Raw genomic sequence first — 19,837 nt, forward strand, 5'->3', positions numbered from 1 at the left:
CTACTACTATCAATAACATACAGTGGCTATTTCTATATCAATTTTGTGTGCATCCTAGATATGGGTGCTGCTCCCAACTAGAATATATGGGAAATATATGGGAAGGTGAGATAAGGTATACCTGGGAGAATGTGATGAGAATGCTGACCTTGAGTTTGTCTGTCCAACAGGGAAACTCTAATGCTCTGTGCTTAATGGAAATAGTAAAAACATAACCTCTCATCCTGGCCCAAGCCAGTCCTGAGGCTGCACCTGAACATCGCAGGTAACCCTCCTCAAGACACATAGGTCTTAAGTCATTTATCAGATGCTCTTATCTAGTGGTGTAAAGTACTTAAGTCAAAATACTTTAAAGTGCTACTTAAGTAGTTTGTTGGGGTATCTGTACTTTACGATTTATATTTTGACAACTTTTACTTCACTACATTCCTACAGAAAATATTGTACTTTTTACTCCGTACATTTTCACTGACAAACCAAAGTACTCGTTACATTTTGAATGCTTAGCAGGACAGGGAAATTGTGAAATTGACACACTTATCAAGAGAACACGTGGTCATCGCTACTGCCTATGGTCTGGTGGACTCACGAAACACAAAGGCATCTTTTGTAAATAATGTCTGAGTGTTGGAGTGTGACCCTGTCTATCCGTAACATTTCTAGGTATACCTGCTTTGCTTAATTTAAGGAATTTTAAATGATTTATACTTTTAACACTTAAGTATATTTGAGCAATTACATTTACTTTTGATATCTAAGTATATGTGAGCAATTACATTTACTTTTGATATCTAAGTATATGTGAGCAATTACATTTACTTTTGATACTTAAGTATATTTAAAACCAAATAAGTACTATTTTAAAGTACTATTTTACTGGGTGACTTTCACTTTTACTTGAGTAACTTTCTGTTAGGGTATCTATAATTTTACTCAAGTATGACAATTGGGTACTTTTTCCACTACTGCTCTTATCCAGAGCGACTTACCGCTGCAATTAGGGTTGCTCAAGGGCACAGACAATAGTTTTTCACCTAGTCGGCATGGGAATTCAAATACCAACCAGAACATCAATACATCCACTTTTCATCGAATAAAATCTTCAATACGTTTGAAAAAGCAAAAGATTAAATTTATTAATTTCACAAAATATAATATGGTTCATTATGAGTCTCAAATAAAAAGTGTCTGTATCACTGTTTTTATCTGGCAAAATCCAAACAAGTGCACCTCGTCATGCAGTACCACTTATCACCGTGTGGCAGTAGCACCAGTAAGATACATGTATTTTTACAGAAATTGGCAGCAGCCACCCCTCCAGGCTCTCAGACTGGCTACTGCTGGTTTAGAGGGGATAGTAGCATAGAAGACATCCTCTTCCACAGTGAAGATGATGTCAAATAATTCATACATGAGGTTGTTGACACTGGCAAATATTATTCAAGGAGAGCTGGTACAACAGGCTGGAATGCCGAGTTACTTGAACTGGACATATTTACTTTATGCCAAGGTTGACCACGCAGCACAATATAATCTAGGCAGTATACAAACCAGATGAGGTTTAACACTTTTTAAAGTCTACACTACCGGTCAAAAGTTTTAGAACACCTACTCATTAAAGTTAATAGCCCTGAAGATAGCCCTATTTGGTAAAATACCAAGTCCATATTATGGCAAGAACAGCTCAAATAAGCAAAGAGAAATGACAGTCCATCATCATTACTTTGAGACATGGTCAGTCAATATGGAACATTTCAAGAACTGAAAGTTTCTTCAAGTGCAGTCTCAAAAACCATAAAGCGCTATGATGAAACTGACTCTCATGTGGACCGCCACAGGAAAGGAAGACAGAGTTACCTCTGCTCCAGAGGATAAGTTCATTAGAGTTACCAGCCTCAGAAATGGCAGCCTAAATAAATGCTTCACAGAGTTCAAGTAACAGACGTCTCAACATCAACTGTTCAGAGGAAACTGTGAATCAGGCCTTCATGGTCAAATTGCTGCAAAGAAACCACTACTAAAGGACACCAATAACAAGAAGAGACTTACTTGGGCCAAGAAACACAAGCAATAGACATTAAACTGGTGGAAATTTGTCCTTTGGTCTGGAGTCCAAACTTGAGATTTTTGGTTCCAACCGCAGTGTCTTTGTGAGACAGGTGTGGGTGAACACATGACCTCTGCATGTGTATTTCCCACCGTAAAGCATGGAGGAGGTGGTGTTATAGTGTGGGGGTGCTTTGTTGGTGACACTGTCGATGATTTATTTAGAATTCAAGGCTCTGGTAGCCACAATTAACCAGCATGGCTAACAGAGCATTCGGCAGCAATTTCACCATCCCTTCTGGTTTGGGCTTAGTGGGAAGATAATTTGTTTTTCAACAGGACAATGACCCAACACACCTCCAGGCTGTGTAAGGGCTATTTTACCAAGTAGTGATGGAGTGCTTGCTCAGATGATGTGGCCTCCACAATCACCCCACCTCAACCAAATTGAGATGGTTTGGGATGTGCCTGACCACAGAGTGAAGGAAAAGCAGCCAACAAGTGCTCAGCACATGTGGGAATTCCTTCAAGACTGTTGGAAAAGCATTCCAGGTGAAGCTGGTTAAGAGAATGCCAATAGTGTGCAAAGCTATCAATGTAAAGGGTGGCTACTTTAAAGAATCTAAAATAGTTTGATTTGTTTAACACTTTCTTGGTTACTACATGATTCCATATGTGTTATTTCATTATTTTGATGTCTTCACTATTATTCTACAAAGTAGAAAATAGTACAAATAAAGAATAACCTTGAATGAGTAGGTCCTAAAACTTTTGACCGGTAGTGTAGGTCATAGTCCTTGGACTTTGTCACAGTAATTCTAGTCCCACTAAGCAAATGGTACCTTCCCAACAATTAAAAATACACTATGACAGAGTTATTCATTTTAGTGTGGTGCATATTGTTTAATATTATAGAGGATATGCATGTACTCATTTAGTTCTTACCCAACAACATTCTATCAGTAAAATAATACAAATGTAATAACCAAAAGTCCACATTCAGTTAGTAATTCAAAATGTAAAAAGTAAACATGTATTTTTATTGAGGCCCTCATGAATTGATATAGCACAGTAGATGCATCCCTTTTGTAAAATACTTAAGACATAAAGCTATATTCAGAAACTCAGCTTATTGATACCCCTCCCAATCATATATGTTTTCAATTAACAATCATTTGTATGATTTCATCCTGAGCCAGGAAGCAACCTTCATGAAATACTGTCAAATCTCTCACGTGTTCAGTGGAAGCAATTCATTCCTCATCAGCAGTTAATCATCTAACATGAAGGACTTTGGATGATGTTTTATATACAGCACGTTACTGTGAATTGTGATGGGTCACATTTGATACGTTTTATCTCATTCCTTTTTTTTTGTGGTAGGATGGAGTAATAAAAAAAAAAGTTAAATATCCATAGTGATGCCCCGTCCCGCTGGTCCAGTCCTGTTAGGGGTCAGGCTGCAGAGGTCAAGGGGACCTGAGGGAGTGGCCGAGTCTGCCGAGCTCAGCTGCAGCACACTGGAGGTTACAGCCTTGGGGATACTTCAGGTAGTGATGGTGTGTGTGTAGAAGTGAAATTTAGAGTTTCATCGTCTCTAGTGTCCTTATCTTAAAAAATAAAGAATTATTATCAACAAAGAAAAAAAATCCTCTAAGATGAGCTGCTGGTCATAGGTTCATGCGTAAATGCTCGGGCCTCTTGGCCATGACGGGGTAGGCCTGTTGTTTGAACTGGGACAGGTTGGACCCAGTAGGCTGGCGGATGGGTAGGGGGGCTGAGGCCTCAGAGCTGGCCTGCACATCCATCTGTTCTGGGGTTGACACATACATGACCTGCTCCTGTGGCGACTGGAGACATAGAGAGGATCCGCCGGGCATCAATGGGCCCCGGGGCCACACGTCACCGGCAGAGAACTTGAGAGGGCTGAAAAGGAATAAGGGACATACCCTGACTATGTGGTGATGTGGCATACTCAATGTTGTACAAGATATGTAGGAACAGCTGAAGAGGCTGAAATGACAGAATACCTGACTGGTGTTCTTGGGCTCCCCAAAAACCGTCGGGGTGAGCGGATTTTTGGCTCGAACGAGAACTTTTCCTTTACATTTTCCAGTACTGATGGAGCAACATACGTAAAGCCCTGCAGGAGCAATGACAGAGGGGTTACTGTCACCAGTACTGCAAACCAAGGTATAAGGAGAAATTAAGGTGAATTCTGTCATAACATGATTTTGTCTTATGAGCAAAATTAATACAAACACATGTACTACGCGATAAGACAGGTTCCGAATTTATGTGAAACATCACAGCACAGCTGAAAAATATATGGCTTATGGAAATCATAAGAGGGCGGTTTACGGGGAATAGGTAGGATGGAGAGTAGCCGAGGGGTGGGTTTAAATGCTCATGTTCTATAATAGTTAGTACTTATACATTATGTTTTCAGTCATATCTAGATGTAATGTATATCAAATGACCTTATTCTTGCTATGTAAAAAAAAAAGTGTAATGTGTATGTTACAAAATAAATATCTGTAAAAAATAAAAACATGTCATTTCTAACAAGATATGTAGCAGTCTTACCAGAAAGGCTTGGTTGGCGCTTTCACTAAGCGTAGAGTCGTCTGGGCTGTCTACTGGTGTCTGGCTGGTGAACTTGGAGTCAAACTGGCTCACATCTTCAGCAGATTGCTATGGATACAAGAGAATAGGTATGTTACAGAGTCTAATGCCTTTGAGAGCTGGAAAGGTTGCTTAAAACAAACAGAAGCTCTTCTGCTTACCAGGAAAGGCTTGAATGGAGCCTCCACTTTCCTGGCCAGGAGCTCTTCCCAGTTAATGTGTCGGAAGAAGGGATGAGCCTAAGGGAAGATTAGCAAACAAAATATTATAACAATAGCATTTTAATTTCAATACTTCCCAGTCCCCTATCACTTTTGAACACTTCTATTTAGGGTAATCTTTTGTTGTATTGTGATCAGAGGCTAGAGACAAAGTGTTGCTTGCCAGAATGGGGTAGAATCTCAAACTCAAGGTTGAGGTTACATTTGTCTTGGTAGCATCAAGTGACTCCATCCAAAAATGTTCCACTCCTTCTCTTGTTCTCACCTGCACCTCTGTAGCATCTCCAGCCCCTGCTCCAAGTCTTGATGAGGCATTTCTCTTCAGAAGCTGAAAAACAAGAACAAGTATAAATACATATGCGATAACCAAAATTAAAATAAAATGGTCAAATATGTTAAACAAATAGTCACCCTTTTCAGGAGATCTCTGGCTTCTTGTGTGAGGTAGGGTGGGAGGTTCAGCTTGCATTTTAAGATTTTGTCAATGGTCTTCTTCCTGTTTTCACCAGTGAAGGGTGGCTGCATTTGAAAAATAAAATAACCTTGGGTCAATACTAGGGATGTGGCAGTCACGAAATTCTGTCAGCCGGTGATTGTCAAGCAAATAACTGTTGGTATCACACAGTAATTGACCATTAACATATTTAGCATCTCCAGGCTTCCACACAAGCCACTGATGCAGACCGTTGGAACATCTACATTTTAAAGTCTAATAATTCCATGTAATACCTTCACAAAAAAATACATTTTAGACAGGTCTAAAGAAACATGACATGAAGAAAATGTCTATTTCAGAAAAGAACAGCATACTCTGAGTGTTTCTTACGTTGACAAGATGGAGCCGGAGAACAAGGCTGACATTTTACATATTCCTAACCAATTGTGTTTTTTTTAAATAGATTCTTTGCATCGTTTAAATGATGTTTGTACACAATGTTTCTGCTACCATCTCTTATGACCGAAAAACCTTCTGGATATCAGAACTGCGATTACTCACCACGGACTGGCACAATGATTTTTTTTTCCTTTAACAAGTCCGACGTGAATGACATATTGCTTTCCTGGGAACAGGCCCGCTTTCAAGGAGCGGGACTCTAACTCAGAAGCTTAGGGGGGAAAAAATCCTTCTATGCCCCAACAAACAAACAGGCAAAGCGTCAATACAGGACTAAGATCTAATCGTATTACGCCGGCTCTGACACTCGTCGGATGTGGCAGGGCTTGCCAACCATCAGACTACAAAGGGAAGCACAGCCGAGAGCTTCCTAGTGACACTAGCCTACCAAACAAGCTAAATTACTTCTTTGCTTGCTTCGAGGCAAATAACACTGAAACATGCATGAGAGCACCAGCTGTTCAGGAAGACTGATCACGCTCTCCGCAGCTCATGTGAGTAAGACTTTTAAACAGGTCAACAACAGAGATGCTTGTTCTAGGTCCCAAGAAACAAAGAGATCTTCTGTTGAATCTGACAATTAATCTTAATGGTTGTACAGTCGTCTCAAATAAAACTGAAGAACCCTGATCCCTGATCTCTCTTTTGACGAACATATCAAGACTGTTTCAAGGACAGCTTTTTTCCATCGTTGTAACATTGCAAAAATCAGAAACTTTGTTAAAAAATTATGCAGAAAATGTAATCCATGCTTTTGTTACTTCTAGGTTAGACTACTGCAATGCTCTACTTTCCGGCTACCCGGATAAAGCACTAAATAAACTTCAGTTAGTGTTAAATACGGCTGCAAGAATCCTGACTAGAACCAAAACATTCGATCATATTACTCCAGTGCTAGCCTCCCTACACTGGCTTCCTGTCAAGGCAAGGGCTGATTTCAAGGTTTTACTGCTAACCTACAAAGCATTACATGGGCTTGCTACTACCTATCTTATTGATTTGGTCCTGCCTACATACCTACACGTACGCTACGGTCAAGAGATGCAGGCATCCTAATTGTCCCTAGTATTTCTAAGCAAACAGCTGGAGGCAGGGCTTTCTCCTATAGAGCTCAATTTTTATGGAATGGTCTGCCTACCCATGTGAGAGATGCAAACTCGGTCTCAACCTTTAAGTCTTTACTAAAGACTCATCTCTTCAATGGGTCATATGATTGAGTTTAGTCTGGACCAGGAGTGTGAAGGTGAACGGAAAGGCTCTGGAGCAACGGACCGCCCTTGCTGTCTCAGCCTGGCCGGTTCCCCTCTCTCCACTGGGATTCTCTGCCTCTAACCCTATTACAGGGGCTGAGTCACTGGCTTACTGGTGCTCTTTCATGCCGACCTTAGGAGTGGTGTGTCACTTGAGTGGGTTGAGTCACTGACGTGATCTTCCTGTATGGGTTGGCACCCCCCCTCTGGTTGTGCCGTGGCGGAGATCTTTGTGGGCTATACTCTGCCTTGTCTCAGGATGGTATGTTGGTGGTTGAAGATATCCCTCTAGTAGTGTGGGGGCTGTGCTTTGGCAAAGTGGGTGGGATTATATCCTTCCTGTTTGGCCCTGTCCGGGGGATGTCATCGGATGGGGCCACAGTATCTCCTGACCCCTCCTGTCTCAGCCTCCAGTATTTATGCTGCAGTAGTTTGTGTCGGGGGGGCAAGGGCCAGTTTGTTATATCTGGAGTACTTCTCCAGTCTTATCCGGTGTCCTGTGTGAATTTAAGTATGCGCCCTCTAATTCTCTCTTTTTTTCTCTCTCTCGGAGGACCTGAGCCCTAGGACCATGCCTCAGGACTACCTAGCATGATGACGCCTTGCTGTCCCCAGTCCACCTGGCCGTGCTGCAGCTCCAGTTTCAACTGTTCTGCCTTCGGCTATGGAACCTTGACCGGTTCACCGGACGTGCTACCTGTCCCAGACCTGCTGTTTTTAACCCTCTAGATAATAATGATAATCCTAATGATCGGCTATGAAAATCCAACTGACATTTACTCCTGAGGTGCTGACTTGCTGCACCCTCGACAACTACTGTGATTATTATTATTTGACCATGCTGGTCATTTATGAACATTTGAATATCTTGGCCATGTTCTGTCATAATCTCCACCCAGCACAGCCAGAAGAGGACTGGCCACCCCTCATAGCCTGGTTCCTTTCTAGGTTTCGGCCTTTCTAGGGAGTTTTTCCTAGCCACCGTGCTTTTACACCTGCATTGCTTGCTGTTTGGGGTTTTAGGCTGGGTTTCTGTACAGCACTTTGAGATATCAGCTGATGTAAGAAGGGCTATATAAATACATTTGATTTTGATGATTTGATATGTCTGGTGCAAAACCAACACCTCTCATCACCCGAGAACATTTTGGTGGCATCATCATGCTGTGAGGATGTTTTTCCATCAGCAGGTACTGGGAAACTGGTCAGAATTGAAGGAATGAAGGATGGCACTAAATACAGGGAAATCTGTTTCAGTCTTCCAGAGATTTGAGACTGGGACAGAGGTTCACCTTCCAACAGGACAATGACCCTAAGCATACTGCTAAAGCAACACTTGAGTGGTTTAAAGGGAAACATTTAAATGTCATGGAATGTCCTAGCCAAAGCCCAGAGTTCAATCCAATTGAGAATCTGTGGTATGACTTAAACATTGCTGTACACCAGCGGAACCCATCCAAATTGACGGAGCAGGAGCAGTTTTGCCCCGAAGAATGGGCAAAAATCACAGTGGCTAGATGTGCCAAGCTTATAGAGACATACCCCAAGGAGACTTGCAGCTGTAATTGCTGCAAAGGTGGCTCTACAAAGTATTGACTTTGGGGGGGTGAATAGTTATGCACGCTCAAGTTCAGTTTTTGTGTCTTATTTCTTGTTTGTTTCACAATAAAAAAATAATTTTGCATCTTCAAAGTGGTAGGCATGTTGTGTAAATCAAATGATACACCCCCCCCACAAAAAGAAAGTATTTTAATTCCAGGTTGTAAGGCAACAAAATAGGAAAAATGCCAACGGGGGTGAATACTTTTGCAGGCCACTGTAGATGTACATATTACCTCAACTATCCGTTGCCCCTGCACATTGTACCGTACACCCCTGAATATAGTCTCGCTTTTGTTATTTTACTGCTGCTCTTTAAATTACTTGTTACTTTTATTTCTTATATATATATATATTTTTTTACTGCATTGTTGGTTAGGGGCTCGTAAGTAAGCATTTCACTGTAAGGTCTACTCCTGTTGTTTTCAGTGCATGTGACAAAAAAAATTGATTTGATGTTAGGTCCTGATGTGGCTATGGGCTACACTAGTTCATTCAGTAAACAAGATTTGCTTAGAATTCTGTGGCATTATTTTATAGTATGAACAATACGGAATGAAATAAATATTTTATCCAAAAGATTTGCACATGCAGCTATTCTGTGTAGAGCGGTTAACAAATAAATAGGTACTCCTATATGCTTAATTTAGAGTTATTAATGTAACTTTAGTTCTACAAACATTGGGCTATAAGTTTTGATTTTTAATATATTGTAAGGCTGCATGATGAGACTAGTAATGATGATTTTTTTAAAGTAACTTGAAAGGCATGAGCTCAGCTTTGTTTTTTTTGCGCAGACTGTACAATAGTCTCTCATTCACAATTTGACAAGCATTTGATAATGACTCGAATTTCCCGGCGGCATCCCCCTTTTGGCTTTAATGCACCCCAAAAAAAAAACATGCCTTTTGCGGCCCGGAGTGCTGCCTTATTCCATTCTACTTTAGTGCTGCGCAATCCGAAGGGCCTCTCACTCACATGCCTCTCCATCACGTGATTGAGTCTTTCTCACAGGCTACAAGTGAAGACAGACACCAGGGACGCAACTACATGTGTCCTCATCCAATTCAGAGGTGTATATTGAAGACAATGGAAGAACTTTCCACATTTACTTTGTCAGCTAACAAGATGAGTAGGCCTAACAAACAGCAAAAGCACTAGCCTATGTCAATCTATTATCCCCCATAGTACAAAAATGTACCTAAGCTATTGGTCAACTTGACCTTCTGCGCGAGAAAGAAATATTCCAAACATAGTCTGAGACAGTTGTGGGATGGGATAGATCCCATATTTATACAACCACTAGCATCAAAAAAAAACTTTTTTTCACAATGTGACTGACAAACAGAACGTTTAGCTTAAAATATTGATAATCTATTTCTTCACATTATAAGCGCAGCAATGCGCACATGGCAGTAGGCTATAAGCGCGAATGTTCCATTAGCGGGAAAACACCCTTATCAAAAAGTGACTGCAAATGCAATTATACATGTAATGCCTTTATTAAAAAGGAGCATTTATATGGTGAAAATTATCTTCCCCAAACTTGAAACTCAGGTGCTGCTTATGTATGCCAGTTAGGCTCTAAACACCTTGTAAAATAGATTAATGTGCTTCATTTTAAGAAGTTATTTGGCCACTTCAGTTGTGATACACACCGTATCAAAACATACAGGCCTTTAGGGTAGGCTACATGAGGTATGCGACTATGATTAGAAAAAGCTGCAAAAAAAATAACATATGCTAATATTATCACCCATCAAACTATTCTGATTTCATCTCGTCTTTACATATTCTAATAGTATGTGTGACATTTGTTTTGATTTAGAATGGACCATTATCATGCACCTGTCTCAAAACTTGGGCAGCGGGAAAAAATATATCTATGCACTTAAATAGCCAGGTAGGCTATACTCCTGTGGTAAAGATAAACAATGTACTTAATTTTAGGAAAGTTGATAAATAAATATAGTAGACCTAGCCTATAGAAAGCTGATGGGATCCTCCTATTTTGATAAGAGGCCATCACTCTGTTTCCTCACACAATCAGAGTGATTAGAGGGATAATAGTGTGCTGAGTACCAGGCAGTTAGCAAGTTTGGTAAGCTACTAATGACCATCAGCAGCATCAGAGAGCTTGGAGAAGCCTAATTAACGTGACTAAACGGTCACGTGGAATTTGACTGCCTTCATGACTTGGGACCGCCATTGTGGCAGTAATACGGTCACTGCAACACCCCTAGTCAACACCGATTGACTGTAACAGAAGTTGTTGTATTACTACGTCATTATAAACAGAAGTCTATGAAATAAGTTGTGCACTAACCGCTCCAGTCAGCATGTCGTACATAAGCGCTCCAAGACTCCACCAGTCCACTGCTCTGTTGTGTCCACTTCTCATCAGGATCTCTGGAGCCCTGACACAACAACAGTTTTTTTTAACACATCTTTTCATGATAGACTGAGGCAGTAAATAGATAAAAAATAGCAGCTTTCAACAGATTTACATGAACAACAGGGTGTGTATTTTACAAAGTGTGACTTACATGTACTCTATGGTGCCACAGAAAGTATGGGTGACTGTGCCGCCGTGAATGGACTCTTTACACAGCCCAAAGTCAGTCAGTTTCACATGGCCTGGAAAAACACACAATACAGAAACACTACAGCCAATTTCACTTTGAGGTGGACATGCAGAACATTTTCTAAATTACATTTCCTGCGGAATAAATTAAATGTTAGTCACATGCGTTGAATATAACAGGTGTAGACCTTACAGTGAAATGCTTTCTTACGAGCCCCTAATCAACAGTGCAGTTTAAAAAAAATACAGATAAGAATGAGAGATAAAAGTAACAAGTAATTAAAGAGATGCAGTAAAAAAAATAAGTGTAATAGTGATATGGGGAACATTTTTTAGTTACATATCCATTATATTTTGGACAATATTATACAAATATTTGACTCCTATTATCAATGCATTTTTGTTTGCTACGGTAGGTAGCATTAGCTAGCGCTAGTCAGCAGTACCTGCGCCAAAACTTTGTTTCATCCTATAGCTTGTTTTCCATCTTTTTAAATAGTGAGCCAACAAGTTTTCAGCACTGATTTCCATGACTGATCAAAACTTGCTTTCTCACATTCCCTCGTCTCTCAGCAGCAGACTTACGGTGAGCAATATTTTTGGAACATCAAATCGCAATACATATACAATTGTGAAAATCGCAATAAATATAGTATCAGCAGCTAAGTATTGTGATAATATCGTCTCATTAGGTCCATGGCAATTCCCAGCTCTAATGTCTAATATGAAGTGCATATACATGCACAAATGTGGATGCATTTACAGCTAATGTAGCATCAAACATTGTCTGCAGTGCACATGATTGCAACTCAGGACATCTTTGCCCAGCATTACCTTGGTTGTTAAGCATGATGTTTTCAGGCTTCAGGTCTCTATAGATGATGCCTTTCTGGTGCAGATGGCCCAGAGCCATGGAAATTTCTGCCAGGTAAAAGCTGCAGATAAGAAACCACATTTACATTGTACATATACACACACACTGATTTTTACTAAATTATTTTCTGTGCCAGACACAGCCAACACCTTGTAACCTAATCTTAAGTTTACTGCTTTTGTAAATAGTATTTTCCCTTTCACCAACTAACATACTGGTGTAGGTTATTCCAAATATGTGTCTTAATACAGTGGATGTAAGAAAACAGACTGGTATGACAACATTGCCTTTTGTCATCTCAACTCACCAGGCGGTGTCTTCCATAAAAATCCCCTCTCTTTCCAGTTGCATAAACAGCTCTCCACCTGAAAAGTACAACAAAATTCAAACTGAAACAGACATAAAAATAATAATAATAATAATAGTGTTGCACAAAATAGTTGTGGGGAGACTACACCAAATTAACTCTTTCACCCATTTAATTTTGAATTCTGACTGACTGACTTCCACATACCATAATGTGCATTCTTCTCTAACTCTAGAGCAGACAGGAAGGGATGTAGGACAGGATGTAGGCACTATTACATACATTAGGGTTAGATGCAATGAGCAGAGGAGGCCCATTAAGTGTTCATGTAAATCATGCAAAGGCCAACGTCCTGTGTGAAACAACAAATTCAGATGATTTGAATCATATTTTTTGTGAAACCATCCCTTGGTCTCAGAATAAGAGAAACCATCTGCATGACTGGGACTGCTAATGTGTAAAGAGATTCAGTCGGACTGCCCAGCTACTCTTGAGCAACAGGAAGAGTGTGAAAAGAATGGATGTTTGTTTATCTTTGGGTGAATAGGTCGTTTGATGTAACTGCCTGCGTGACTCCTGATTTACTGACCGCTGAGGTACTCCAGGATGAGGTACAGCTTGCCCCCCGTCTGGAAGGCGTAGATGAGATCCACGATGAAAGGATGCTTCACTTCCTCCAGAATGTTCCTCTCTGCCTTGGTGTGGGCCGTGTCCTTAGCATTGCGTACAATCATAGCCTGCAAGGCCCCAAAACATTTATGACCATTAGTCATGCTAATACCGCTAGTCTGCATTCAAAAAGCCACATGATAAAATACACTTCATTATCAGTTCTAGAAATGCCACCACTTTCAAGAATGTGCTAACATTTAATTCAGCGTTGCTTAGAACATTTCTGTTCGAAATTAAGCAATTGGCTTTTCAGGGAATTTTTGCAGCATAGCTTAGGGGACAAATCTTGATGAAGTGGTACGTGACTGCATCTCTCATTAAAGTACATTTCACTGATCAAGCAAAAGCACAATCTATTGTGCAACATCTAATGGACTGAAACAGCTTCTGAAATGCCAAGACTGCAGCAGTGAAGATGGCAAACTACCAAAAACACCAACAGGCTTCAAGGAAAGCCAATATTTGCACAGAAGCAACATAAAACAATGTTTATTTGTCATATTTACTAAGTTTGAGACAAAATTGAGAGACTTGATGAATATGCCTGCTGCCAATTATGAACTAATTGTAAATAAATGTGTCTTTGAATATTATTTTTTAGGTACCTTCTTTAAAACCTTCATGGCAAATATCTTCCCCGATGCTGCTCCAGCAACTTTTCGAACTTGAAAAACCTAAAAAAAAGAAGGGAAGAACCAGTTCAACACAATGGGCCAGGCCAAATAATGACAAGTTTGAAATGGAATTTTAATAAAACCTCATAAAAGCCAATGAAAACACATTTTAAATGGCTCTCAGGGGAACAGCACCGTACCTTTCCATAACCACCCTTTCCCAGCACCCGCAGCAGCTCAAAACACTCCGGCCTGATGTTCTCTTTTCCTTGGTTGACGTTGTCCTCAGATATCTCAATCTTTTCACAGTCGTCCATATTGCTGGGGAAAGAAGTAATGTAACTATATGCTCACTGACCGAAGCACGGTACAATTACTGTGACAACTCAACATAATTATTCATCTACCAGGCATCCACAATGCTGAGGGTGAACACTTACAATTCAAAGCCGCTGCACTGGTCCATGAAATCGTTGATCTGAGCCTATGACAGAAAATGTAAATTAGAACATTGTAAAATCACTGCAGAGCCATATAACAGCAGTAGCACTTAATTAGATTCAACAGGAATGTTGATTATATTATTTTTAAAAGTTACATCTTAGACGCAAGGATATCATCTGAAATCAAAGCAATGTTAGCTAAAACATTAACTCAACATAGACCAACATGCGAGAGTATACCATCAGGTGAAAGAAGGTTAAATTCAAATCTGTTTTGTTCACATTTCAGAACCCTGGATAGAGGATCTTGAGCTGTAGACTGCTTTTTTTGTATCTCGACACCTTTGGAATTGACCCCAAACTTACATTTATTTTGTTATGTTTACAAATCTTTATGGAGATAAACATTTTACACCCAAAAAAACATGTAACGTGATATTTAGTGTAGCCCAAAATCATTGCCAATGGGCACTGAACATAAGATGTTCAATAGAGTACGAAATGTTTATGTTAAAATTGTAATTCTTGGTAGCTAACTGTCAGAGCATGAATAGAGTTCTTAATACCATGTAAACTGTAAACATGGCCCTATACAGCCAATTTACTAGCTAGCTATCACAAATAGTTCACAGGTAGGTCTATTAGAACGGCGAATGTCCACTATAACCCATCATTAAATCTTGTCCAAATTGGGATTTGCACGTGTCCACATAAGGACCTCCAGTCCATATTGTTCCAAACTGCAGAAGTACCAAAATAAACTGTTGCACGACAGCAACCAAAAAGCACGCTTGCCTTTGCTGCACATTGTCTAGCAAGCTTGAAAATATAATATTCAATATTCGTATAAAGTATGCAAATATATGAATTGTATAACTACTATCTCCCAACAGCTGAGAACAAGTGACAGCTCATGAGTGTTAACTGGCTGATCTGTGGCTAGCTAATGTTAGAAGGCTAGCTTGGAGCGTTGTCAAAATTGGGCCTAAAGCATTGGCAACAAACCAAGACGTCGGGCCTATAGCTAGGTAGCATGGCTATCAGCAATTACATCGAACACTCGTGCAACAATACCCGACAGAATCGAGAAAATTACCTCCTCGAGCTCATCTTCGGAGACATTTTCCTCCGGCTGATCCAAATCGATGTCGAATACACCCGCCATCAATGCTTTCGTTCAGGTTCAGTCGGTGAGAATAGCTCGCGCTCATCCGCCTCATGGACAAACACACATCGCCGCCGCCATAACCGGCTACTAAACAGAGCATGCGCACCACACAACCAACCAAGTGAAGCGCCGATATGACAACACAGTGTTTTCATTTCTTTGCGTGGAGATACTGTGTCCATGGACCACGTCATGAGGAGGTGGTGGTGGACAACGTGAGGAGAGAGGTGGTTGTATTTTAAGACGGTTAAATGCTCTACTAACAAAAAAGCTGTTAGAATTGTAAGTATATGCATGTCCCTTAAGGTCCTTGTGTAAATGTAATGTGAGATTGTACCCCCTAGCTCGATTGTCTATTGTTTGTAATCTATGTATGCTTGTGTTCCCTCATGTGCTTTATGTATTGATTTGTTGTTAATAAAAAATAAAAAAATTTAAAAAGTGAGGAGAGAGGTGGAGCGCTATGACCATATGACAGGAATCATGACATGATCAGTGTGGCAGGGGGCACAGGGTCAAGGGTGGGCACATACGCCTCTCGGTGTCTCCGGGAAGACTACCCAAATTCCTTCATCCTCAACCACCTGACATGGCCTATGGCACTGGAAAGGCAAGAGGCTTGCTTCAGCAACTGGAAAACATCACAAATCTGGCAGATAAAGGCCTACAATTTATGTTTTACAAACAGACATATTTCCTATGTTCTAAGAAAGTAATATTTCAAAGCATTTTATTTGTACATTTTAGTTGTTTAGCAGACATTCTTATCCAGAGCGACTTACAATTACTGCATTCCTCTTAAGATAGCTAGGTTACAAAGGATTGACACGGTTACAATAATATAATTTCTGAAGCCAGAAACAACATCATCATCAGTACTCTTTGGATGACCAGTTTTCACTAACTGCTGTTTTGTCCAGAACTACACCTCTGTGCTCACGCTGTCACACCTCTGATGCCATCCTCATTCACAAAAATGACACAGTGCACAATATCTTTACCCAGGTCATGAACATCAACACATATCATTCAGTGACTTCAACAAAGTAATCGCCCACCAGCTAGGGAGTGTTCTGCAGTCTGCACTCACTGGTGACTTCCACAGTGTCTACAATAGAAACTCCATAGGTGAGCACTGAGCATCAACACTACTGCAACAAATAAACCAGTGTGTCAAAGTCTTGAAGTTGCATATCACACACTGTGCACTGTGTTTCCATTTGAACTGATGAGTGGCCTGGTGTGTCACCCAGAGTACAAGCTGCTCATCTTCTGCAACATTCCCCAGGTGTCCAGCTCCTCCATGGCTTACAGCGTGTTCACCTGGCCAGGCCTGCTCCAACACCAACATCAGATGCTTACAGCGTTTTGCATGTTACTGTTTAATAAAAACAAAATGAAAAATAAAAATGTCTGTGTAGCCATAGTGCATTTGTCAGAAATGAGTGCTGTACTAGTTTTGAACACCATGGGGAAGCATTGGCTAACTATGAAATTCATAAGTGTGAAATCTCAAAACAATTGACGTCCCCGTGCAGCTCAATATGGGCCTATTTACAGTACCAGTCAAAAGTTTGGACACATCTACTCATTCAAGGGTTGTTCTTTATTTTTACTATTTTCTACATTGTAGAATAGTGAATACATTAAAACTACAATATAACACATGGAATCATGTAGTAACCAAAAAAGGGTTAAACAAATCAAAATATTTTATATTTAAGATTCTTCAAAGTAGCCACCCTTTGCCTTGATGACAAGGCATCAAGGCATTCTCTCAACCAGCAAGGCACACATTCTCTCAACCAGCTTCATGAGGTAGTCACCTGGAATCCAATATACGGAAGTGCTTTGTTAAAAGTTACAGTGGCTTATGAAAGTATTCACCCCGTTTGCATTTTTCCTATTTTGTTGCCTTACAACCTGGAATTAAAATAGATTTTTTGTGGGTTTGTATCATTTGATTTACACAACATGCCTACTACCACTTTGAAGATGCAAAATATGATTTATTGTGAAACAAACAAGAAATAATATGAAAAAAACTGAACTTGAGCATGCAAAACTATTCACCCCCCCAAAGTCAATACTTTGTAGAGCCACCTTTGCAGCAATTACAGCTGCAAGTCTGCAATTTCAGTGTGTCAAATTGGAGGGCCTGTTGTCCAGACCTCTGGCAGTCTCTATGGGGGTGCCACAGGGTTCAATTCTCGGGCCGAATCTTTTCTCTGTACACATCAATGATGTCGCTCTTGCTGCTGGTGATTCTCTGATCCACCTCTACGCAGACAACACCATTCTGTATACCTCTGGCCCTTCTTTGGACACTGTGTTAACTAACCTCCAGACGAGCTTAAATGCCATACAACCCTCCTTCCGTGGCATCCAACTGCTCTTAAATGCAAGTAAAACTAAATGCATGCTCAACAACAGATCGCTGCCCGCACCTGCACGCCCGACTAGCATCACTATTCTGGACGGTTCTGACTTAGAATATGAGGACAACTACAAATACCTAGGTGTCTGGTTAGACTGTAAACTCTCCTTCCAGACACACATTAAGCAGCTCCCATTCAAAATTAAATCAAGAATCGGCTTCCGATTTCGCAAAAAAAGCCTCCTTCACTCGTGCTGCCTAACATACCCTTGTAAAACTGACTATCCTACCGATCCTTGACTTCAGCGATGTCATTTACAAAATAGCCTCCGACACTCTACTCAGCAAATTTAATGCAGTCTACAACAGTGCTATCCGTTTTGTCACCAAAGCCCCATATACTACCTACCACTGCGACCTGTAGGCTCTCGTTGGCTGGCCCTCGCTACATACTCGTTGCCAAACCCACTGGCTCCAGGTCATCTAAAAGTCTTTGCTAGGTAAAGCCCCGTCTTATCTCAGCTCACTGGTCACCATAGCAACACCCACTCGTAACACACGCTCCAGTAGGTATATTTCACTGGTCATCCCCAAAGCCAACACCTCATTTGGCCACCTTTCCTTCCAGTTCTCTGCTGCCAATGACTGGAACGAATTGCAAAAATCACTGAAGCTGGAGACCCATATCCGCCTCTCTAACTTTAAGCATCAGCTGTCAGAGCAGCTTACCTATCACTGTACTTGTACACAGCCCATCTGTAAATAGCACACCCAACTACCTCATCCCCATATTATTATTATTTTTTTGCTCCTTTGCACACCAGTATCTCTACTTGCACATCATCATCTGCACATCTATCGCTCCAGTGTTAATGCTAAATTGTAATTATTTCACCTCTATGGCCTATTTATTGCCTTACCTCTCTAATCTTACTACATTTGCACACATGGTACATCGATTTTTTGTTTGTGTTATTGACTGTATGTTTATTTATCCCACGTGTAACTCTGTATTGTTGTTTTTGTCGCACTGCTTTGCTTCATCTTGGCCAGGTCATAGTTGTAAATGACAACTTGTTCTCAACTGGCCTACCTGGTTAAATAAAGGTGAAATACATTTTTTTTTAAATAACTAGTAGCCTATAGTTGATATTATGTACACTTATCTGGGTACCCTGCTTAAAGTTCTATCCATAAGGGAGTAGTACCACATAATACTACAATGAGGACGTGTAAAACTCAGTAGAATCGTGAGTTGTAGTTTACAGCATTGGCAATAGGAATGCTCACTGAAGAAAACAATACTGTAGACATAATCATAGGCTGACTCATGATATTGTTGGCCTAAAAAGTTAGCCATAACTAGCTAGCTACCTAGCCAAGCATCAAGTTGTAAACAAACAAGGTACACTATGACTAGTTGCTAACTAGTTGGATATATGCAATTGCCGTCAAATACATAGCTGATATAATAGAAATTCATATGTTTAAGGTAATGGTAAGATATAAATAATTTAGTCTATCTTAAAGGTAATGTTATTAAGATAATGACTAAAAGTATTCTATCCTGTCACTGTATAATGGAGTGAAATGTATTTGAATCATAAGACTAGAATTCTTATGATTGTGTGTGCATAGGACAAGTTAAGACTTACCATTTAGAAGTTAGAAGTATAGGCGAGACAGTGTGTGCCTAAGGAAATACCGAGAACAATTCAACTGTGTTTGACCCGACCTGGCTAGAACTCTGAGAAACATATGATAGGACAGGGAGTACTTCTCAAGGTTTCTCTAATCTCGGGGGAATGGAACTGTCGGCTGGGTAGTGATACACAGTGGTGAGAACTCTGGAGAAGGATACAACTCACCAACTGTTCGTGTGTATGTATGTGCGTAGGATATCTACTGTTTGTGTGGAAGTATGTGCGTAAGCAAGGAGCAAGGTATAAAATGGATGTCTTCAGAACGTTCTCGTGAATAAACTGTACTAACCTTTTGCATAAGCTGAGTCTTTGCCTAATTATTATTAAACCCATGGTTTTACAAACCTTGGGGATTGGTCAAAGCTATTGATTGTTAGTTATTATCATTGGGGTTGAACATTCTCGTGACAATAGCTAATGGTGCTGAGGTGAAGAATAATTAAAAAAAATCTCACAATG

At 40.3% G+C, this 19,837-nt stretch overlaps 1 protein-coding gene across 1 annotated transcript; it reads right to left on the minus strand.

The window, feature by feature from the left end:
- Window positions 1-3,049: 3,049 nt before the first annotated feature.
- On the minus strand, window positions 3,050-15,447 carry LOC112267151 (ribosomal protein S6 kinase beta-1). Its single transcript, XM_024445283.2, has 15 exons — window positions 15,227-15,447; window positions 14,128-14,171; window positions 13,888-14,008; window positions 13,679-13,747; window positions 12,991-13,138; window positions 12,402-12,459; window positions 12,055-12,155; window positions 11,183-11,273; window positions 10,963-11,053; window positions 5,304-5,411; window positions 5,158-5,220; window positions 4,833-4,910; window positions 4,633-4,740; window positions 4,077-4,189; window positions 3,050-3,972 (listed from the first exon to the last, which is right to left on the minus strand). Exons 1-15 carry the CDS (start codon window positions 15,293-15,295, stop codon window positions 3,717-3,719), a joined length of 1,518 nt encoding a protein of 505 aa, XP_024301051.1. The 5' UTR covers window positions 15,296-15,447; the 3' UTR covers window positions 3,050-3,716.
- Between the last annotated feature and the right edge of the window lie 4,390 nt (window positions 15,448-19,837).

This window comes from Oncorhynchus tshawytscha, linkage group LG14 (assembly GCF_018296145.1).
Source record: "Oncorhynchus tshawytscha isolate Ot180627B linkage group LG14, Otsh_v2.0, whole genome shotgun sequence".
NCBI lineage: Eukaryota > Metazoa > Chordata > Actinopteri > Salmoniformes > Salmonidae > Oncorhynchus > Oncorhynchus tshawytscha.